Source organism: Choloepus didactylus, chromosome X (assembly GCF_015220235.1).
Source record: "Choloepus didactylus isolate mChoDid1 chromosome X, mChoDid1.pri, whole genome shotgun sequence".
Lineage (NCBI taxonomy): Eukaryota > Metazoa > Chordata > Mammalia > Pilosa > Megalonychidae > Choloepus > Choloepus didactylus.
In genome coordinates, this window is record NC_051334.1 from 47659960 (window position 1) to 47684770 (window position 24811).

General features: G+C 40.2%; 1 protein-coding gene and 1 pseudogene across 1 annotated transcript in view; both read right to left on the bottom strand.

The window, feature by feature from the left end:
• The window catches only part of SLC9A7 (solute carrier family 9 member A7), a 94875-nt gene extending 83712 nt beyond the window's left edge, over positions 1-11163 (bottom strand). The window contains 2 exon segments of the mRNA XM_037821171.1: positions 4765-4842; positions 10978-11163. Coding sequence (XP_037677099.1) covers positions 4765-4842; positions 10978-10989 — 90 coding nt within the window. The 5' untranslated portion in view covers positions 10990-11163.
• Positions 11164-15144: 3981 nt separating this feature from the next.
• On the bottom strand, positions 15145-16150 carry LOC119522657 (annotated as a pseudogene).
• Between the last annotated feature and the right edge of the window lie 8661 nt (positions 16151-24811).

Consider the following 24811-nt stretch of genomic DNA (forward strand, 5'->3'; position numbering starts at 1 on the left):
TATGCCGCTGTGGCCCTAGGAATTTCCCTGTTTACACAGACACAAATGTTCCCCTCTTCCATAAGACAGTTTTCTCACAGGCCAGGGCACTGCACCAAAGTGAGAAATCCTTTGTCCCAGGCAGCACGTCTTGACTGCTGTCCCACAGCACTGTCTAGGAACCTTGATAAGCCATCTTCTACAAGCAGGGTAAGTTCTAGGATGGCAAGTTGAGTCTCTTAGGCCAACACCAGACATACAAGCTCCCAGTATGTAAATCAGGGTTACTCTGCTTCCTCTGGAACCAGGACAAGGGATCTGCACTGGGAGCGTGGGCTGACACCACACCTAGCTGGCAAGGGGTGGGGGAGAGACCAGCCAGGGTGCTGGGAGGTTTTCCTACTGTTTTTCTAAGCAGGCTTTTTCTTGATTCAGGACTCACCCTATTACTGCAATCATTTAACTGTTTTCTGGAACTTTGGGAAAGATGTCTCTGCCAGTTCTTGCTGATTGTTCAAAGCTTCTGTAGGGGAACAAAGCCCTGAAGCTTCTCACTTTCCCAACTTGATGGGGAGGGCATTTTTTAAGCTACATGTGTTTATACACCAATCTTTTGAAAAAATTGGATTTAAAAAAAATCAACAACCATGAGCCTACTTCCCTTTAAAAGCTTCATCAAGGGCTTAAATCAGGGATGGCAGGGAGTGTATCAAGGAAGGGATATAAGGTCAATGAAATATCCAGGAACACATTTTAATCCCAGATGTGCTTTCTCTTGCCACTCACCTTTCCTTTGGGTAACTTTGGGATATATTTAATAAATTCATATTCATGATATTAGCCAAAGCAAAAAAATTGGAATATAAATCTGCTACCAAAATATATTCATAATATTTTTCAAAGTCACACACAATCACCCATCCCCTACTCATATCTGCTGATATGAAATGAAATTTTATTGTACCTTAAAAAGACATAACATACCTCTTGTGAATTATTACACCTAGTACTTAAATGTGTATCTCACAGTTTACAAAGTACTTACACATATATTAGCCCATCCAATCTCACAAGAACCCCATCATGAAGATGTTATTTGACCATTTTATATGAGGTGTGACTTGACCTGCCTGAAGTTACACATCCACCAAACTGCAGCATCAGACCTGGAAAAAAGTCTCCTGACCCAAGGATATTGCACTCTCACTTTACAAGCTGCCCTTCTACCCAGCTACTGGATTCCCACCACATCCTTTTGGGGAAGAAAGGACAGTAGGTGTTAAGTGGAATCCTATAGCTTTCATTCTATTCTTAGTTGGCTACAATATAGACATGAGTAGTTTAGAGTCTCCCCTACTTTTCCTTCTCAGTAATAGACGACATACCTTGGTAAAGCCTTCAAGAATCTAAGCCCAAGACAGATTGGGATAAGAAGGTTTGCTTTTGGTGAAAATCCACCTGGCATCCCACTTCCTAGCTGCACCATTCTAGGCCTTATATTCTTATTCCTTGGAAAACCTCTCTTCCTCCATTCCCCACTGACAATTTTTAACAAGTTACAGTATGCGTGCATGTGTGTGTGTTTGTGTCTGGTGGAGAATTTCACCAAAAATTAAGGATTCTATAGGTGAATTGTCTCCCTACAGATGCCCTGGAAGCAAAATGTGGTGAAACAAAATTAAAGCTAATTCCACTGATAATTTATTCAAGTCAGAAAAAAAGCCCAAGCCTGCATGATGGCTAAATGTGAATAAGTCAAACTGTCTGAATATATCTGTTTACATACCAGGAGCTAAATGGTGAATTTTTATTACACATTTAATTGACAACAGGTTTAATCAGAGTTGGCAGCCATATTAAGAACCAACTATTTAAGTGCTTGTATGTGGATTATTTAGAAAAGAAAGGGGCTAAATCAACAGCTGATACCTGAAAGACTAGCATTTCAAAAACAACTTAAATTGGGAACTAGCGAAGTCTGTTACCTGTTTTTCTTCTGAGAAAACAGGGCTGACAAAAGGAAGACTGCATGAATCAGGGTGAAAATTAGGGTGCTTTTCAACCATTAGAGTGACTTTCTTTCACAACCTATGATTTGGTTTCATTTTAAAGCAGCTAGCTCCTTGATTACATATTAAGATTAGTTATTTTAAATACTGAATTCTTCATCACCCATTTGACCTGAAGAGGAATTCCCAAATTCACCTTGTAGATAAAGACTCACATTATTTATATTGATATTAACCATCTATTTGATAGGTGTCAACAACTGACATACATACTCAGGTGACTCTGTCAACCCTATATATTAGGAAAAGTATACCTTTTTGTGTACAGAAAACCTAAACCCAGAGGTAACATAGCACAGAGGAACAACCTTGAGCCCTGGAGTCAGGGAGACAGGGCATGACCTTGACTCAGTCCCACACCCATAACCTCACACACATTAATCATTCTGAGTTCAGTTGTATCACCAGTAAATGCAAAACACTCTCTATGTGTTTGTGAGTGCACAAGTGAGTGTTGGGTAGTATGCATAAACACACAACTCACTGCTCCTCAAGCATCCACCGTAGAGAGATGATTTCTATTCCAAACCTCTGAAAGGTGTTGTAATAATATGTGGTCATTTGACCTCGGAAAGGGGAAACCAGCTTGACCCTGACTTGCAGTCTTGATGCTCTTGTGCAAGGTGGGGGATTGTTCTCATACCTCTAGCTTCCATGCAGTGAGCAAAACAAGGCAGCCTTTGGCAGGCCCAGCAGTTAACTTCTAAGAGCTCTCTATTCCAGCCTCTACCTGTGACTCACCTAACAGCTAAAGGACACCTGTCTTCAATTCATAAATAGGTATTAAGGAGCCCCATTCCAGCCTCAGGGCTAAGCTACATCCTCCAGCACAGGTTAACAGGGACCTTAGGTCATAAATTAATCATTCAATTGCCAGTGAGTTCCTTGTGTCTGTTTATCAATGTGCTGGAAACTGAGGCAGGGATCAGCAATTCTCCAACCACTATCACCTTCTTACAGTTTCTGTGATTAGAAATGATGTATGTAAAAACAGAAACAAAGAATATATGTAAAGTTCCTAATACAAAGCAGATGCTCAATAAACTGTAGCTATATTTATATTGGTTGGAAATAGTTAAAAAACATTCTCAAAACTAGAGTTGCTTTGACAGAAAAGCTACCCTGATAGGTGAGCATCCTCTCATAAAATGAGTTTGCAAGTGTTCCTTCCTCTATTTTCTGAAAAACCTTGTGTAGGATTGATATTTTTCTCCCTTAAATGCTGGCTAGGAATCACCAGTGAAACCATCTGGGCTTGTAGGAACTCAATTTTTTTCATTAATATAGAACTGTTCATGTTTTTTTATTTCTTCCTGGTTCAGTTTTGGTAAATGTATCTTCCAATAAATTTGTCCATTTTACCTGGATCATCAAATTTATTGGCAGAAAGTTGTTTGTATTACTCCCTTATTACCTTTTTAATGTCTGAAGGGTCTGTGGTAGTGTTCCCCTCTTTCATTCCTGATATAAGTAATCTGTATCTTTCATCTTTCTTTCTTGATTGGTCTAGGTAGAGGTATATCAATGTGGAGGGCATTCTCTAGTTCATAAGAATGTTTTTGGGTTCTGTTGGCAGCTAAGATCTCTCTTCTCTAGGTTTCCTTTAGCCCTCATTCATAAAGAGAGCTGAAACAAGCTCCATGACTGTTATCTGAAGGCAGCCCCCTGGAGGCTAAATTTTCACACAATACCCTCATAGTGGGGGTCAAGGGTGAGGGCAGCCATATCATTGTTTGTAAAGTAGAGGCTTAGGTACAACTTTGCTACAGGCACAATGACCCTCAACAATGAAAATTAGCTTTGTTAAAACATTTAATTTTGGAATAATTACAGATTCACAGAAGATGAAAAGAGTGCAGAGAGGTCCTATGTACCCTTCACCCAGTTTTCTTCAATGGTTTATCTTACATAATTGTACTATAATATCAAAACTAGGAATTTGACATTGGTACAATGCATGTGCTTAGTTCTATATCACTTTATCACATGTATAATTTGTATAACCACCACCACAATCAAGATACAGAACTATCCCATCACCACAAAGATCTCTCTAGTGTTACCCATTCTAGTCACACCAATCTCCCATCCCCTGCTATGCCTAGCCCCTGGAAGACTACTTGTTTGTTCTTTATCCCTATAATTTTGTCACTTTAAGAATGCTGTATCAATGAAATCATACAGTATGTGACCGTCTGATATTGGCTTTTCAATCAGTGTAATGCCTTTGAGATTCATCTAAGTTGTTGTGAGTATCAATATTTGTTCCTTTTTATTGCTGAGTAGTATTCCATGGTACAGATGTATCACAGTTTGTTTAACCATTAACCTATCATAGGACAGTTGGGTGGTTTCCAGTTTGGGCTTATTACAAATAAAGCTGCTATGTACAATCGTATCCAGGTTTTTGTGTGAAAATTTTGTGTGAACAGGAGTGTAATTGCTGGGTTGTTTGGTAATTTCATATTTAGTTTTATGAAAACTGCCAACTGTTTTTCACAGTGGCCAGACTATTTTACATTTCCACCAGCAATGTATGAGAGATGAGATTTTAAAACAGAAGTGAATCATTGATGATGAGTGAACTAAAGTCTCTGAGTGGATGCAGAACACAGTAATCAGCAATCTGGAAGAGAGCAAAAGAACTAGAAAATTGTGTAGGTAAATTAACACATGGATTCACATGCTTTAAGAAATACTGGCATAAAACTCTTACCTTCTTTAAACTGTGTCCAGCATGGAAAATAATTGGAGGCAGCAGAACATTGAAAAACACCTCTGGATCAAATGTTACCTAACAGTTTAAAAATTAAAAAGTCAATTTAATACCAGTTGGCACTATAATAGTTGCTTAATATTTTAAGCCATTCTCTTAAGTTTGAATATTTAGAGAAAATAGCATAAATGGGAAAATCATGGACTCATCACATGAGAGAAGCCATAGTACAACTTTCCCTGTGGACTGACATGTTCTCTTCCCCATTACACTCCAGACTTCTGATCGTGGTGTTTTGTTTTAACATGTATTAAGACATAACAGATTAATGCAATTTTTTGTAGACATTTTTCTTTTATTGTATATGAAAACTCAACAAATCATAGTTACCTAAAGATTAGTTGCATGGAGGTACCTGAGACCCATATCAATGAATAGTTCATATTCTGTAGCATTAAAATTCCTTGGTCTATCTTTACATTTTTTTTTCATTTTTATTGAGATTGTTCAGATACCATACAATTATCCAAAGATCCAAAGTGTACAATCACTTGCCCCTGGGTACCCTCATACAGCTGTGCATTCATCACACTTAATTTTTGTTCAATTTTTAGAAACTTTTCATTACTCCAGACAAGAAATAAAGTGAAAGATGAAAAAAGAAAAAAAGAAAAGGAAACTCTAGTCCTCCCCTATCCCTAACCAATCCCACTCAATTGTTGACTTGTAGTATTGATATAGTACATTTGTTACTGTTTATGAAAAAATGTTGAAATACTACTAACTGTAGTATATAGTTTGCAATAGGTATATAGTTCTTCTCTATATGCCCCTCTATTATGAACTTCTAATTGTATTGTCATACATTTGTTCTGGTTCATGGAAGCGATTTCTAGTATTTGTACAGTTGATCATGGATATTGCCCACCATAGGATTCAGTTTTATACATTCCCATCTTTTGACCTCCAACTTTCCTTCTGGTGACATATATGACTCTGAGCTTCCCCTTTCCACCTCATTCACACACCATTCGGCGCTGTTAGTTATTCTCACATCTTGCTACCAACACCCCTGTTCATTTCCAAACATTTAGGTTCATCCTAGTTGAGCATTCTGCTCATACGAAGCAAGAGTATCTACATTTCTTCCACAAGGCAGGAGGGAGAGTCAAAGAAGGTAGACAGGCAAAAGAAAGAGGAAACAAAAAAAAATGACAGCTAGGAAGCAGCAAAAGGAAAAATAACCTTAAATCAAAAGTAGAATAAAGAATCAGACAATACCACCAATGTCAAGTGTCTAACATGCCTCCCCTATCCCCGCCTCTTATCTGCATTCACCTTGGTATATCACCTTTGTTACATTAAAGGAAGCATAATACAATGATTCCATTAGTTACAGTCTCTAGTTTATGCTGATTGCATCCCTCCCCCAATGACTCCCCATTTTTAACACCTTGCAAGGTTGACATTTGCTTGCTCTCCCTCGTAAAAGAACATATTTGTACATTTTATCACAATTGTTGAATACTCTAGATTTCACCAAGTTACACAGTCCCAGTCGTTATCTTTCCTCCTTTCTTGTGGTGTCTCACATGCTCCCCATCTTTCTCTCTCAACCGTATTCATAGTTACCTTTGTTCAGTGTACTTACATTGTTGTGCTACTATCTCTCAAAATTGTGTTCCAAACCACACACTCTTGTCTTCTATCACCCTGTAGTGCTCCCTTTAGTATTTCCTGTAAGGCAGGTGTCTTGTTCACGAAGTCTCTCATTGTCTGTTTGTCAGAAAATATTTTGAGCTCTCCCTCATATTTGAAGGACAGCTTTGCTGGATACAGGATTCTTGGTTGGCAGTTTTTCTCTTTCAGTATCTTAAATGTATCACACCAATTCCTTCTTGCCTCCATGGTTTCTGCTGAGAGATCAGCACATAGTCTTATTAAGCTTCCTTTGTATGTAATGGATTGCTTTTCTCTTGCTGCTTTCAGGATTCTCTCTTTGTCTTTGACATTTGATAATCTGATTATTAAGTGTCTTGGCGTAGGCCTAGTCATATCTCTTCTGTTTGGAGTACGCTGCGCTTCTTGGATCTGTAATTTTATGTCTTTCATAAGAGATGGGAAATTTTCATTACTTATTTCCTCTATTATTCCTTCTGCCCTCTTTCCCTTCTCTTCTCCTTCTGGGACACCAATGATACGTACATTATTGTACTTTGTTTCATCCTTGAGTTCCCGGAGACGTTGCTCATATTTTTTCATTCTTTTCTCCATCTGCTCCTTTGCGTGTAGGCTTTCAGGTGTTTTGTTCTCCAGTTCCTAAGTGTTTTCTTCTGCCTCTTGAGATCTGCTGTTGTATGTTTCCATTGTGCCTTTCATCTATTGTGTTGTGCCTTTCATTTCCATAGATTCTACTAGTAGGTTTTTTGAACTTTTGATTTCTGCCGTATACATGTCCAGTGCTTCCTTTACAGCCTCTATCTCTTTTGCAATATCTTCTCTAAACTTTTTGAATTGATTTAGCATTAGTTGTTTAAATTCCTGTATCTCAGTTGAAGTGTACGTTTGTTCCTTTGACTGGGCCATAACTTTGTTTTTCTTAGTGTAGGTTGTAATTTTCTGTTGTCTAGGCATGGTTTCCTTGGTTATCCAAATCAGGTTTTCCCAGACCAGAACAGGCTCAGGTCCCAGAGGGAAGAAATATTCAGTATCTGGTTTCCCTGCGGGTGTGTCTTAGAAAATTGCTCCACCCTTTGATGCCTCGGGTCACTGTGCTTTTCTGCCTAGCAGGTGATGCCTGTTAGCCTATAATTCTTGACTGGTGTGAGGAGGTATGGCTGTGTTCCCCCAGACTCTGGGGTCTGGTTCTGAATGGAAAGGGCCCCACCCTTTTCTTCCTAGAGAAGACAGACCCCTCAGGTGGAGGTCATTAGCATTTCAATTGTCTCACTCTCTGCTTGTGGTGTCTCCACCCTTCCCCAAGACACAGCCCTGGAAACTGAAAATGACTGGGGCTTTCTCCACTGAGCCAAAAAAGAAACAGTCCCCTTCTGACCAAGTCCAAGGCGACCCTCTGGCTCTCCCAGGTCAGTCGTCACCCAAATCCTCTGTCTGTTTTTGGGGGCTGCGTACCTGTAGTGAGCAGTTCACACTCGCTACTTAAAACCCCAGTTGGACCTCAGCTGAGCTATATTCGCTTGCTGGGAGAGAGCTTCTCTCTGGCACCATGCGGCTCTGCAGCTCGGGCTATGGGGGAGGGGGTCTCCCGAACTGGTTCCGCAGGTTTTACTTACAGATTTTATGCTGTGTTCTCGGGCATTCCTCCCAATTCAGGTTGGTGTATGATGAATGGATGGTCTCGTTTGTCCCCCCGCAGTTATTCTGGATTATTTACTAGTTGTTTCTGGTTTTTTGTAGTTGTTCCAGGGGGACTACTTAGCTTCCACTCCTCTCTATGCCGCCATCTTGCCCGAATCAGATTAATGCAATCTTAAGAACTCACAGAAAGTTTCTGGCCAACATTTATCAACAAGAAATAAAAACACCTTGATTGTTATCAAACTTTTTTAAAGCCACAACTGTAACAAAAGATGAAGACATGATGTTTTAATTTATTTCCTGGATCCTTCCACAGAATCTCTTATAGACATAGCTCCACTAAATTGAATCCTCTTTTGAGTGACCAGACTCCTATGACAACTGATATGGCCTAGACCAAAGTCACAAGTGATGCTGGTGGCTTCCTGAACATCACCATAAATTCAGCAACTCTAAGGGGAATGAAATTACCTGCAGATTTCATACAGGGAAATCACTGATACTACCAGACAGCAAAGTCCTATAACATCCAGAAAAGTATTAAGCATTCTATAAACCTGCTAAGCGTTTTTTTTTTTAAGACCTCATTCATACTGGTAAATTAACTGGTTTTTATTCCAACCAGTTTTTTAAAAAATCTTCATTCTAATTATTAAAAGTAAAGTTTACTTAAAAAAAAAAAACAAACTGGAAATGTTAATCTGCTAGTTGAAACTTGAATGGTTCCCTCAGATCATGTTTTATTCTATCTTCTTGCTGAAGACAAAAGAAGTCTGAAAAGCAGAGAATGTCAGAATGAGAAGGAGCCTTGGACAATGTCCACCCAATATTAAGACACTGGGCACAAAGAGCATGGAACTTGCTGGAAGTGACCCAGTAATGTATGAACTAGCATGAGGGTTTTCTGACACTCAGTCCAATGTTCTTTGTACCAACCAAGCCGCCTAACATGCCTCTTCTCCCCTTAACTAGCAATGATAATTTCAGCTTATTTGTTACCCAATCTTTGATTTGTGTTGCAAAATTTTAAGGAAAGAGGATTTGAATAAACACTTTTGTGAAGATGATAGAGCAAAAGTTAGCCTCATCTTCTATTATGATCTAAAAGGTGAAATCAGTTGGGATCTTTTTCCTTCTACCCCATCATATCCAGTATGAAGGGCTCAAGCTGCCATTTCAAAAGTCATGGTATTTATACTGGGTATCATTCTCAGTTGCATTTCACAAATGTTTATGGACATCCCATGCATTCTTTTGAAGGGCTGAGGGCAAAGAATGTACCAGTACTGCCTTTAGGAGCACAGATAACATGGTCATGTTTAATGCTCCAGGTTGAGACTAATTTTCTTTACGGATTAGGTTAGGGTAGGTTCCAAAAGCAACAAAAATCTAATTTGGGGAGTGTGCCAGTTTGAATATATTGTGTCCCCCAAACGCCATTATCTTTGATGTAATCTTGTGTGGGCAGATGTTATCAAGTGTTGATTAGACTGTAATTCTTTGAGGGTTTCTTTGGAATGTGCCCCACCCAGCTGTGAGAGATGACTCTGATTGGATAATTTCCATGGAGGTGTTGTTCCACCCATTCAGGGTGGGTCTAAGTTGAGTCACTGGAGCCACATAAATGAGCTGACAGATAGAGGGAATGCAGTGCAGCTGTGAGTGACGTTCTGAAGAGCTACAGCCAAGAGAGACACTTTGAAGAAAGCACAGGAGCTGTAGAAGAGAGAAAGTGTGAAGATGGCTGTTGAAAGCAGACTCTTGCTCCGGAGAAGCTGAGAGAGGACAAATATCCCAACTGCAACTAAGAGTGACATTTTTGAGGAATTGCAGCCTAGAGAGGAACGTCCTGGGAGAAAGCCATTTTGAAACCAGAACTTTGGAGCAGACACCAGCCATGTGCCTTCCCAGCTAACAGAGGTTTTCCAGACACCGTTGGCCATCCACCAGTGAAGGTACCCGATTGCTGATGTGTTACCTTGGACACTTTATGGCCTTAAGACTGTAACTGTGTAACCAAATAAACCCCCTTTTATAGAAGCCAATCCATCTCTGCTGTTTTGCATTCCAGCAGCACTAGCAAACTAGAACAGGGAGTATCTTCTGTCTTTGCCTGTAAGCGTTACCACATTAGCCTTGTTCTCTATGAAAAGGAGCACCCTACAACCTGGAATCCCCAGACCACTATACAGAAGCCTTTCTGCTGATAAACCCTGGTCTATAAGGTAATGAATGGTATGTATGCCAATAAATACAGATTTCTTGCTTATCCTGGAAATCACCAACATTAGGAAATATATAATCCTTTTTTTCCCATGGATTTTTTTAGCTATCTCCAGCATCAAATGAAAAATCAGTATTTGTGATCAAATTCTAAGACAATAAGACCTTTTTCCCCTTTAGATTCATTAAACCTTTAGCATCAATCCCCAGTAAGAGAAGGCACCCAATAAATATTTGTAGCCTACAGCAAAAGAACCATGATGAGCTAAGAATTACACTTCCAAACACTGTATAATTCAGCTAAAAGTGCAATCATTGTTATTTTAAGAAACAATCTCATCTCTAAACCACAACAAAGATAACAGACATAAGTAAAGAAGAGATGGGGGTTGGAGAGATGAGGTGAGTGGGGATGTACAAATCCGTGGTACAATCAGTGGCCCACGTCAGCTACTGATCCCAACAAGCCCAAGAAGGCCACAAAGCTGAAAGGCTTGGGTTCAAATCTGGTGACTTCTCCTCATCAGAGCCCAAAAGCTTCCTAGCAAAACTGAGAGTCAGGAATGTTACTGATATTACCAGAGTTCAAAAGGATTTCTCTCTCCAAGTTGGAAAAAGAATCAGGAAATAAAAACACGCCAGGACAAGGATGGCTGAGTGGCCCCAGCTCACCTTCCTCAGCATGTCATTCTGCTCTACACTGTTGATCTTGCCAGGGCTGATCTCTCCTTTCAGGGTGTATTTGAAGAACTTCCCACTGACATTCACTAATAAGGTGCTGAAGGCCCTGTCTTCCTGAGCACAGCTGAGTGACTTGTCATGGCCACTGGTGGAGGGGGTGCTGTATCTCAGGATCACCCCAACAATGAGCCCTGAAACAGAGTGGAAAAAATATGAGGCCTGTGGAAGGATAAAGAGAGCGTGGAAATAATGGCACAGTCAATTTTCAACAAAGAAATTCAGAAGTAATCTTAGAGACTAGTTATTGGGTGTGGTGTATTTTAGGAACCACTCCACTGTCCTTCAGGAAGAGTTAACATCCATCTATTCTGGTTTAATTTAAGTCCCTTCAGCCACCAGGAAGACAAGGTGGGATAGTACCTTTGGTGGTTATTTTGGCACTCTTAGCACATTTAACAACTGATTATGTCTCATTTCTCAGGCTTTTGTTAGAGGAAGATAGAATGATAAGAAGTAAAGCTTTTTCAGCCAAGGACAGCACAAAGCAGAAATGCTGAGATCTTTGATTTTCACCAGTAGCATCTCTCAAACCAGTACTGCTGCCATCTGCCAAAAGGGACCAGGATGCTGTAACTTCTAGTTGCTACAAATGCAACTTGCTCTGCCACACACCAGAGGAAGGGGAAAAACGAAATGCTTTTGCTTAGGTCATTTCAAGCCTTGAGTATGATAGAGAAAGTCATCACATCCCTTAGAGAGCTAAACACTGAAATGCAAATTTTAGCAATCCTGATTAAGGGACTGTACAGCTGGCTTCTTGGAGCCATGGCCATGACACAGCTAAGATAATCAGCTGCAAGTCTTTAAAAATCTCTTTCAATTCTTAGTAGGAATTTCCCATCAGGGGAAGATAACAGCAAAATAGTACAAAAGCACTCAACTCTGTAAGTGAGGAAGGAGTGTTGCTCCCCTGCTCCTGCGTCTGAGTCAGACATGTCCAAGTAAGAGTGAGTGAAATGTGAAAAAACAGAAATGAACACCAAACACTTTCTACAATTCTCTTGTAGGAGGAAAATTTCAGACATCTCTCTACAGTCAGTTCTGTTCTAAGCAATTTTTTTTCATTTTATTTATTTATTTATTTATTTATTTATTTATTTATTTAAAAATTTTATATACAAGCTAGGATGATCTGTTGTAATCAAATGATTCGGCTATTTTTTTTTTTTTTTACAAAAGAAATCGTACATTCGATTGTTCACAGTACCATTACATAGTTGTACATTCATCACCTAAATCAATCCCTGACACCTTCATTAGCACACACACAAAAATAACAAGAATAATAATTAGAGTGAAAAAGAGCAATTGAAGTAAAAAAGAACACTGGGTACCTTTGTCTGTTTGTTTCCTTCCCCTATTTTTCTACTCATCCATCCATAAACTAAACAAAGTGGAGTGTGGTCCTTATGGCTTTCCCAATCCCATTGTCACCCCTCATAAGCTACATTTTTATACAACTGTCTTCAAGATTCATGGGTTCTGGGTTGTAGTTTGATAGTTTCAGGTATCCACCACCAGCTACCCCAATTCTTTAGAACCTAAAAAGGGTTGTCTAAAGTGTGCATAAGAGTGCCCACCAGAGTGACCTCTCGGCTCCTTTTGGAATCTCTCTGCCACTGAAGCTTATTTCATTTCCTTTCACATCCCCCTTTTGGTCAAGAAGATGTTCTCCATCCCACGATGCCGGGTCTGCATTCCTCTCCGGGAGTCATATTCCACGTTGCCAGGGAGATTCACTTCCCTGGGTGTCTGATCCCACGTAGGGGGGAGGGCGGTGATTTCACCTTTCAAGTTGGCTTAGCCAGAGAGAGAGGGCCACATCTGAGCAACAAAGAGGCATTCGGGAGGAGGCTCTTGGGCACAACCATAGGGAGGCCTAGCCTCTCCTTTGCAGCAACCGTCTTCCCAATAGTAAAACGTGTGGTAGAGGGCTGAACCCATCAAACCACCAGTCCCCTATGTCTGTGGTCATGTTAGCAACCATGGAGGTGGGGTAGGCAAATACCCCTGCATTCTCCACAGGCTCCTCAAGGGGGCACTACATCTTTTTTTTTTTTCCTTGTTTGTCTTTTTTCTTTTTTTTTCTTTTTTTTTTTTTTAACTTTCCCTTCTTTTTTACATCAACTGTATGAAAAAAAAAGTTAAAAAGAAAACAAAAATACAATAAAAGAACATTTCAAAGAGACCATAACAAGGGAGTAAGAAAAAGACAACTAACCTAAGATAACTGCTTAACTTCCAACATGTTCCTACTTTACCCCAAGAAAGTTACATAATATAGCAACATTTCAGTGAACTTGTTCCTACTACATCCATCAGAAATTAACAGACCATAGTCATTTCTGGGCATCCCCAGAACGTTAAATAGCTTATCTGTTCTTCTTGGATTATTGTTCCCCCTTCCTTAATTGCTCTCTACTGCTAGTTCCCCTACATTCTACATTATAAACCATTTGTTTTACATTTTTCAAAGTTCACATTAGTGGTAGCATATAATATTTCTCTTTTTGTGCCTGGCTTATTTCGCTCAGCATTATGTCTTCAAGGTTCATCCATGTTGTCATATGTTTCACCAGATCGTTCCTTCTTACTGCCGCGTAGTATTCCATCGTGTGTATATACCACATTTTATTTATCCACTCATCTGTTGAAGGACATTTGGGTTGTTTCCATCTCTTGGCAATTGTGAATAATGCTGCTATGAACATTGCCGTGCAGATATCTGTTCGTGTCACTGCTTTCCGATCTTCCGGGTATATACCGAGAAGTGCAATCGCTGGATCGAAGGGTAACTCTTTATCTAGTTTTCTAAGGAACTGCCAGACTGACTTCCAGAGTGGCTGAACCATTATACAGTCCCACCAACAATGAATAAGAGTCCCAATTTCTCCACATCCCCTCCAGCATTTGTAGTTTCCTGTTTGTTTAATGGCAGCCATTCTAACCGGTATTAGATGGTATCTCATTGTGGTCTTAATTTGCATCTCTCTAATAGCTAGTGAAGCTGAACATTTTTTCATGTGTTTCTTGGCCATTTGTATTTCCTCTTCAGAGAACTGTCTTTTCATATCTTTTGCCCATTTTATAATTGGGCTGTCTGTACTATTGTCATTGAGTTGTAGGATTTCTTTGTATATGCAAGATATCAGTCTTTTGTCAGATACATGGTTTCCAAAAATTTTTTCCCATTGAGTTGGCTGCCTCTTTACCTTTTTGAGAAATTCCTTTGAGGTGCAGAAACTTCTAAGCTTGAGGAGTTCCCATTTATCTATTTTCTCTTTTGTTGCTTGTGCTTTGGGTGTAAAGTCTAGGAAGTGGCCGCCTAATACAAGGTTGCAGTGGTACCTAACATGGAAGTGGCTGCCAACCTTGGGTCTCAGTCTAATTTTCCTAATCCTCTTCATTGCTATCCTCAGGTGAGGAGGGGCTCTGCAGAATCCTGGTCTATAACCCTAACACATATTCTGTCTCCAGTGGTCTACCTTGTTCTCTTGCACCCTGGCTATGAGCACCCTCCATCACTTCTCCTCGGACAGGAAGGTTAGAATACTGTGGTCAATTCCCATAGAGTCTCTGCACACAGTAAGGTGGGAAGCATCATCTGTGCACCTGTGTGCTGTTGGGCCCAGCATTCAAGGGCACATTCTGAACTCGCCTTCTTTCTCCCATTCTCACTTTTCTAGCAATTCTGCTGGTAATTGTACGGAGGACCCCATGACATATTTACTGCTTTGCACTGGGAACTCCACCAGGGTCTGCAACATTTGCTGCCTCAGCACCCTTCTCTTGTTCAGCAACCATCAAACTCCACAATTTCTCAATCCCCTATACTGTGGGGGTAGTTCCCAGGGGTTATCCTTCTTTATGGCAGTCTGATGTACAAATGTATCTTTTTCTGTTTTTGGCTGGGTGTACTTTATTGATGGTACATGACAAGGTAGGGTTCTCAGCCCCTCCCATTCCTCAGGGGTCTGGGATGGAAGCTATGGAGGATGGGTGATGCTCAGTGTTAGGGGATCGAGTTGGGGCCAGGACTCCCCAGCAGCTGATGGCCTCTCTTCCTCTCATACTGTTGCTGGGGCTTGTGGTCCAGGGGGCTCTTACTCCTTGGAGGCCATGTGGACCATAAGGTCCACTACCCTGTAGCTGTAGCTAAATTCACTGTCATACCAGGAAATGAGCTTGGCGAAGTGGTCACTGAGGGCAATGCCAGCCCCAGCATAAAAAGTAGAAGAGTGGGTGTCACTGTTAAAGTCGCAGGAGACAACCTGGTCCTCAGTGTAGCCCAGGATGCCCTTTAGGGAGCCCTCTGATGCCTGCTTTACCACCTTCTTGATGTCATTGTATTTGGCTGCTTTCTCCAGTTGGACGATCAGATCCACATTGGACACACTGGAGGTGGGGATGTGGAATGCCAGGCCCGTGGGCTTCCCATTCAGCTCCAGGATGACCTTGCCCACTGCCTTGGCAGTGCTGGTAGACGCAGGAATGATGCTCTGGGCAGCCCCACGGCCATCATGCTGCATTTTCCAGAGGGGCCATCCACAGACTTCTGAGTGGCAGTGATGGCGTGGATGGTGGTCAGGAATCCCTCCACGATGCCAAAGTTGTCATGGATGACCTTGGCCAGGAGGACCAGGAAGTTGGTGGTACAGGAAGCACTGCTGACGATCTTGAGGGAGTTGTCATACTTTTGATGGTTCCCACCTATCACAAACATGGGATCATCGGCTGAAAGGGCAGAGATGATGACTCTTTTGACACCATGCTTCAAGTGAGCCACAGCCTTCTCCATGGTCGTGAAGACACCAGAGGACTCTACAACATATTCAGCACCAGCATCATCCCATGTGACGGTGGTAGGATCTCACTCCTGGAAGATAATAATGGGATTCCCATTGATGACAAGCTTCTCATTCTCACCTTTGATGGTGCCATTGAACTTGGCATGGGTGGAATCATACTGGAACATGTAGAACATGGAGTTGAGGTCAATGAAGGGGTCACTGATGACCACAACCTGCACTTTGCCAGAGTTTACAGCAGCCCTGATGACCAGGTGCCAAATACAGCCAAATCCGTTTATTCCAACCTTCATCATCGTGTCTCAGAGATGTGGCTGGCACTGCACAAAAAGATGCAGCTCTCTATCAAGCAGGGAGGAGCAGAGAGGTTACATATATATCTTGCTTGGTATCAGTCTTGTTGATGAAACCATCTCTGTTTCTTACATTGAACCATTTCGCTATTCTCAAAACTTTCGTTTTGAGGGGGCCAGGCTGGGTGTTGGCAGACTGAGGATGCAGGTGGCAGCAGCTCTTGGGTCTCAGCCTCACTCCTTATGGTTGCCCTGATAGTGACTGAGGCCAGCTGCAGCAGCTGTGGTTACTCCCAGGTGTGACGGCAACTAGGCTGGCAGTGCTGAGGCTGCTCAGGGCTCTTTATGAAACTCTGTATTGCCTTTTTTTTAATGCAATTTTATTGAGATATATTCACACACCACACAATCCATCCAAAGTATACAATCAATGGTTCACAGTATCATCACAAAGTTGTGCATTCATCACCACAATCAATTTGAGAACATTTTCATTACTCCAAGAAAAGAAAAAAGAAAAAAGAAAACCCAGAACATCCCATACCCCTTATCCCCCTTATTATCAACCCCTGGTATTGGTGTGGTACATTTGTTACTGTTGATGAAAGAATATTAAGATATTACTATTAATTCTAGTGCATAGTTTGCAATAGGTACATTTTCCCCATACACCCCTCTATTATTAACTCCTTGTAATAGTGTCATACATTTGTTCTAGTTCATGAAAGAACTTTTTAATATTTGTACACTTAATCACAGTCATTGTCCACCACAGGATTCACTGTGTTGAACACTCCTATGTTTTAACCTCAAGCTTTTCTTCTGGTGACATATATCACTCTAAACGTACCCTCTCAACCATATTTACACACAATCTGCATTGCTTTTATATTCTTATTTCACTGGCTGTTTCGGCAGTTGTTTTCTGATGAATTTTTTTTCTCTTTTTTTTTGCCTTGAAAGCTCTCTTTTTATTCAAAATATCTTTTTTAAAAAATTCAGTTTTGTTGAGATATATTCACATACCATACAATCACTCATGGTGTACAATCAACTGTTCAGAGTACCATCTTATAGTTGTGCATTCATCACCCCAAACTATTTTTTGAACATTTTCCTTATACCCGAAAAAGTAAAAATAAGAATAAAAAAAGTAAAAAAGAACACCCAAATCATCCCTCCCATCCCATCCTATTTTTCATTTAGTTTTTGTCCCCATTTATCTACTCATCCATCCATACACTGGATAAAAGGAGTGCAATCCACAAGGTTTTCACAATCACAACGTCACCCCTTGTAATCTACATTGTTATACAATTGTCTTCAAGAGTCAAGAGTTCTGGGTTGTAGTTTGATCGTTTCAGGTATTTACTGCTAGTTATTCCAATTCATTAGAACCTAAAAAGGGTTATCTATATAGTGCGTAAGAATATCTACCAGAGTGACCTCTCGACTCCATTTGAAATCTCTCAGCCACTGAAACTTTATTTCATTTCATTTAGATGTTCTCAATTCCATGATGCCAGGTCCAGATTCATCCCCAGGAGTCATATCCTACTTTGCAAGGGAGATTTACACCCCTGGGAGTCAGGTCCCACATAGGGGGGAGGGCAGTGAGTTCACCTGCCGAGTTGGTTTAGTTAGAGAGAGGGCCACATCTCAGGAACAAAGAGGCACTCAGGGGGAGACTCTTACACACAATTATAAGCAGGTTTAGCCTCTCCTTTGCAGTAACAAACTTCATAAGGGCAAGACCCAAGATAGAGTGCTCAGCATACCAAACTGTCAGTCCTCAATGTTTGTGAGAACACCTGATGAAGTTTTATATGACAAAGATAATTTTGTTGTCCTTCAACACTTATAATGATACAGGAATCCAGAGGCTACCTGTCACACTTAAGTGACTTCATCAGGAAACCAAAACAGTCATTTACAGATGATAATCCTTTTCTTAAATTATTTTTCACATAATTCACCATTTCTTTACTGTACTAGGCTCATTATTAGCAGAGCTAATTTAAGGACTAGATCATACAATCATAGGGTCCTCATAATGAATACTATACTAAAAAAAAGAAACTTATATTTGTTGGCAAAGCCCTCATATACAGGAGATGCCCTAACCCTCCCTCCCAGTAATCATCACCATCATATTTAGAATCTTATCAGGTATGAATCTTGCTGTTATAGACTTATAAAACCTTACCCTCCCTACCCTGGGCCCAATATGCCCATATTAAAGAGGGTGAAATGAAGGTGATGAGGCTGCCCCCTTGTGATAAGTCATGGTAACGTAAAACACAACAGCAAAGGTACAAGGTTAACACCTTGTTTTTGTGCATACTACAGAATCTACCTTCCTGGAAGCTCTGAAGTTAAGCAAAATAGCAAATAAACAAAGGCACTAGCCACAGTTATCTGAGGGAGTCATGAAACTGGAACACACAACAGCAACTACATCTGCTGCTCTAATTATTGTAATTACTGAGGGAAGGCTGCGTCTTAAACAGAAATAAAGGCAAATACATAAAGACATACACGAGTGAAGAGGGATGGTTTTGAGAACATCTGGTAAAACAAATGAAAAAAACAGACCTTGCATTTACCTCAGTTTTAATCTACAGTGGCATTTTTTTCTAATTAAAGAAAATAAAACCTATTTAAGAATTCACCTGAATTCAAAGATTACCAACTGAAATAAACTATCTTTTTGAGAAACCACAGGTGGCTTCCCTAGATCATCAAGAATATCCCTAACTCATACCCCGCCTCCCAACTAGTAAACATTTCTTTTACAGATGAGCGATTAAGGTCCCACAGCTATAACACAGGGGCCTCTAACCCCTACTCCAGAGACGTTTTTGTTTGTTTGTTTTTCCCTTTCCCACACCACCATCACAAGGATTTTTCTTGATCTTCCAAAGGAGACTTTCTCTGTATGACCTCCTGGCATGAACTCCACTTCTGTAGAACGTTATTATCCTATGATACTAACAAAGAAACTACCAGAACTCGGTTCTTTCTGATCAAGCTTGATGGAGCACAAAAAAAATGATTAACTTTCATTTAACACTTTTAACTAATCACATTTATTTCTTTTCCAAATATGCCTGACTTTTTTTCTTTTTGTTTTTGTTTTTAACAGAATCTGAACTAAAAGTCAGAGATATTTACAACCCTCAGCTCTGAACTCTGTGGCTGCTACTTACTTATTGCAATCTTCATGAGGTCTATAAAAACAAATTATTATATAAGTCTTAAATGTCTCATCAAAAGGGTACCCACCAAATAAATTGTGGTCCATCCACACAGTGGAGTCTATTATACCAAAAAGAGTGCAGCAACTCTATGTCCTATGTATTAAGTGAAAAAAAAAGCAATGTGCAGATGAAGTTGTACAGCATGCTACCTTCTGCATGGGATATAATAAAGAAAATGTATTTCAGGTTTTTATATACATCAAAAATCCTTGAATGGATCTACCGAAGAAAATGTAACAGTGGTTGCCTCTAGGGAGGGGATATCAGTGGCTGGGGAGAAAAGATATGTCTTAATTTTCACTGTTGATCCATTTGAATTTTATACTGTGAACAATATATATTTCCTATTAAAAATGAAAATGATAGCTAAGTGCTAAAGTAAGCCATGCCATTTCATATCTCTTTGCTCTTGGCACATGCTGTCCACTGCTAGGTATGTCCTCCTGCCCCCATCCCACGTCCCCTGTCTACCTAATCACTTCCTATTCACCCTGAAAGACTCAGCTGAAACAGCACCACCTTTGTCAGACTCGCAGGTAAAATTAATCACTCCTTCCTCTGTGTTGTCTTTGCCCATACAGCTGTTCTTACATGTCTGTCTCCTCACAAGACCATAAGCTCCACTAAATCCAGCACAATGTCTAGAACATGGTCATTTCTCAATAAATATATGTTGAAAGAATGAAAATAATGAAAATTAAAAACTGTGAATTGACTGCAAATAATAGTAAATAATAGTAATAGATCAATTATACATATATGAAAATGTCAGTTCCCTAAATTATGAGCATAATGCCTTCCTTTTACCCTGCAATTCATGTCCAGCTTTTGGCAGGCAACAAAACATTATCTGGAAAGATTAGAGTTTTGTGTTTTGGGCTGCAATTTCCTAAGTCATGAAATTGGTGTCTGGGAAGTATCCACAGTCACCAACCAGAGTCATTGTTAGTGACAACGAGAATCATTTCACACCATATACCCAGCAAAACCCTTACGTGTTTACAAGGGCAGAATAAAATGTAATTACTCACTGGTTTTGATTCAGCCCAGCTCTAAACTATGCCATATTTAACAGCCTACTTGATCAAGCAAGAGCTCCATTTTAAAAGTTATTTTAAAACAAAACATAGAGGGGAGAAGCTATAACCAAAAATCTGTTGTCCATCCTCGTAACAGTTAGTACCAAGCAGGTGTACTGTGCATTCCAGGAGGGGAGGGCTCTGGGCTGGGTGCTGAGGAGATATGGAGATGTACAGAACATAGTGCCTGCCCTCCTGAGGATGGGAAAACATAAATAACAATACAAACAGTATAAACAGTCAAGTTGTATCAAGCACCACAAAACAGAGGCATAAAAAGATGACATAGGAGGGAACAGAATAAGCAGCTCTTTCAGGTGAGAAAGTGGCTGAGGAAAACCTTCACAGAAAAGGTGACTTCTCAGTTGGGTCTTTCAAGATGAATCAGATTTTTATGGGAGAAAGAGAAGGATGTGTGAACTATATTTCGGAGAAAGCCGTCAGCATGAAGTGGGAAAGTGAACTTCAAATAGAGCAGTGTAGCAGGAGAGTTGCCTGTTCTTATGAGAACGGGTGGGGGTGGGGGGCTGAAGACTAAGTGTCAAGAAGTAAGGTAAGCCAAGCTTATGAGATCAGACTTGGTCCCATAGGAAAGAGAAGGCCACAAAGACTTCTGGGCTAAGAAGGGACATAATCAGGACTGACTTTTAGAATATAATATATTAGCAGTATGAAGGATTAACTGCTTTCTGACTTTATCAAAAAACTTTACCAAAAAGTGTTCCTAAAAGCATCATGCCTCCCAGAGAAAAAATCAAAATCATTTCTCCAATTAAGAGGATTCCAACATTATCCCATATTACACCTCTTTTTTTTCAAATGCTAGTTATAGTTCAGATTCACACAAACAGGACCCAGACTGCTGTGAAAAGTCACCCACCCAAACCTAAAAGAGATTTATGAGACATAGAGGCATAGCAACTAAATGCAGTTACAGGGATTTTATTCTGCTCTCAAATCAAACTTCAAAAAAAAAAAAGTCAATTGGTGTCATGTGAACTCATTGGATATTTGACAATATTACAAAAATTACTGTTATTTTTGAAGGGTGATAATGTATTGTGGTTATGTATTTTTTAAAGATTCCTCATTTTTTGGAGATAAATACTGAAATATTTACGAAATAAGATATCTGGGATTTGTGTCAAAATAATATTACTGTGGGAAGACTTAGTTGTGGGTGGTGGTTTACAGATAAAACAAAATTGACCATGAGGTGATAATTAATGAAGCTGGGTGATGGTACCTGGAGATTATGAGACCATTGTCTCACAATACTACTGTCTTTGACATTTTCCAGAATAAAAAGTCAAAGCTTTAATGGAGAGACTTCAGCAAATGTAGGTACAGCACAGATTTTTTCCCCTGTTCTCTGGAACCCCACAATCCACATTTCTGCTCGACATCTCCTGAACACCTCTGACTCAACCGGTCTAAGAGGTAACTCTCACCCACCCACCCCCGTAAATATTGTTGCTCTTCTCCATTCCCTATGCCAGTGAAATGCACCACCACAGCCCCATCTCTCAGGTCAGAGACTTTGTAAGTCATTTTTATCTCATTCGCCCATTGAGGGACCCTCTAGCTCTCCACAGTGGCATCATCTCACTTGCATGAACTTATTTTTTAACAGTTTCCTAGCCTCCCTGCACCCATCTCACTCTACTCAACACTCTACCTCAAAACCACTGCAAGGTAAACCCACAACTTCTGCAGTTAAACAAACAAACAAACAAAAAAAAAACACTGCAAGGATAGTAATTCTAAAATAAATGCCTCCCATCTCTCTCTGCCTATCTCAAAGTCTTCCAGTAGCTCCTTATAAGACAAAAAGCCTGAACTCCTCAGCAAGGTAAAATCTGTTGATCTCTTTTGTGTTCATAAGGTACTGAGGTTTTCCTGATACCATCTTAGTTAATTCATTTCTCATAAAGGGCATGAAACCTATTTTAGAGATAAGGAAAGACCTGACTAATGAGTGGCTCAGCATGCCTCTGACTTCCACAGTCACAGCAGGGGATCTCCTGAGACAGGTTAGTCAGGAAACACCTATCGGAAAGCCAGGGTCACCAACTGGCATCCTCTTATTCCTGTATTCATGACAAAGCCTACCTGACTGCTCTCACTGTAGATGTGACCCAAGACTCACATATTCACAGGGGCTGGCTGACCAGATGGACAAAATGTGGCCACCAAACAAAATTTTTCTCTGGGAGACTAAATGACCTATTTAAGGGTCAAACAGCAACATAATCAACTGTTCTCCTTCCTAGTATCAGAGGGACAGCATCTAAGCAAAGGAGCCCAAACAGACATTAACCATAAAATGAGGAGAAAGTAAGCTATGCAAAAGAACATACTCCATGGTAACAAAAGCAAATAGGAATGTGAATCACCTTTAGTAAAGATACTCAAAATAGGATAGCAAAACACAAGTGGGGAGTGTTTGGAGAATATGCCAGTCACCAGAGAGATGAGCCCAAGATGCCTTTTCCAACACTATCAACTATGTTGTTTATTTCTTCCTTCAATGTGCCTCTCAGTCACCCAGGTCCAAACTACAGCTACTGCTTTCAGAAGACATGAAAAGTGTCTCTCTGGCCTGAAAACACTGATACCAAGCAGTACTGAACAGAACAAACAGAAGTACAGGATTGGTGATACTAATTAGCTTAATGACAACACACACAATTGGCACCTCACCAGATTATACGTGCAACAAATATTTATTGAAAAAAAAAAGTATTGAGCTGCTTACCATATGCTAGACACTAGGAATATAGTAATCAACAAAACTGGCAAAATCCTGTCCTAATAGGATTTACATTCTAGTAAGCAAAAGGGTGTTTTTTAGAAACAAAATAAGAAAAATAATATAAGTACTCAGGAGGAAACTAAAAGAGGGAAGAAGACAGGTAAAGGAGGAGTGGGGTAGGGATGTGGTGAAATATTAGACATCAGGGAAAGAGAAGGTCTCACTGGACAGAAAAAAGTGATAAGCCAACTAATAAAACAAGTCATCTGCTCATCTTCTTGCCATTATATTCTTTGTCATTTACTTTTTTTTGATGTTTTTTAAAAGCAAAATGCCTACATCCATTACTTTAACAAAACCCAATGTTCATCACATCATTTAACAAATATGTATTGAGTAACCATTCTATGCATGACTGTATAAAGCACTAAAGAGAATATACCAGAAATAGTCCACAATGACTACCATCCTCTGAGAGTCCACAATCCAGTTGAAGGCAGAATTGTACAAAAGAAAAAAAGCACTGGATACAGAATCCATATTGCAGTGGTGAGACACTGAAGGGTTTTCAGGGGAATCATCAGGCAGTCAAATGCTGGATGGGAAGAAAGGTCACCACACTCCCTAGCTGGGTGGTTAGGGGAGTCTGATGGAATAGAAAGGAAAGGTGTGCTGCAAAATACACCACAAAGATTAAATCAACAGGACATGGTGATTAAGAAGGTATGACTGAAACAAAAGGACAAAGAGAAGTAAAAGACAACCCCAAGGCTTTGAGCCTTAGGTAAAATGTGGATATCATTTACAGAAGTGAGAAAGTCCAGTGGGAAAGCTAGTTTCAAAAATGAAAGATGCTAACTATGTTATCACATACACCAATTTTAGAGCATGACATGTTCAGGCGGAAATGGCCCAAACATCCAGAGTGTTTATGTCCAGGAAAGAGAATGGGAAAAATTCAAGGAGAATGGGAGGCTTATTTTTCAGTTTGTCTTTTCGCCTACCTTTTGAATTTTATTCCATGATAGGTATTATCTTGCCAAAAATTCATTTAAAAAAAAGCAGTAAGTTTCAGGACTGTATTGCAGGAATATATATAGGACTGAGTATAAAGATCTGGAAGCCAGCTCTGCAAAAGTGGTATCTGACGCTATAGATCCGAGAGCGAAAGAAAGTTATCAGGCCAAGAACTGCCCTTTGGGCACCTCCCCATTTGGGCATCCAGAGTGAAAGCAGAGACAGTGGGTAGAGAAAAGGACCTCCGATGTGACAGGAAGGACCTCATTCAGAAACACTACCAAATGCACCAAGGCATCTGAAGGTACCTGAAATGGGGGAGTGGATGGTAAGGAGCCCCATTGTTTTAAAGGTATTGAGAATGAAGGTTTGCCTCAGCATTAGCTGATAAGATTGGCATAAATTGTATGTGACTGGCAAATAGTGGGAGTAAACCAGGAGATAAGCTGTTTGTGGACCCTGAAGACCCTGGGAATCCCCCAAACCACAAGGTGACCCACCCGGAATACACCTGAGAATCATTTATGGAAAATCCAGCCCACTGTGTGGTAAC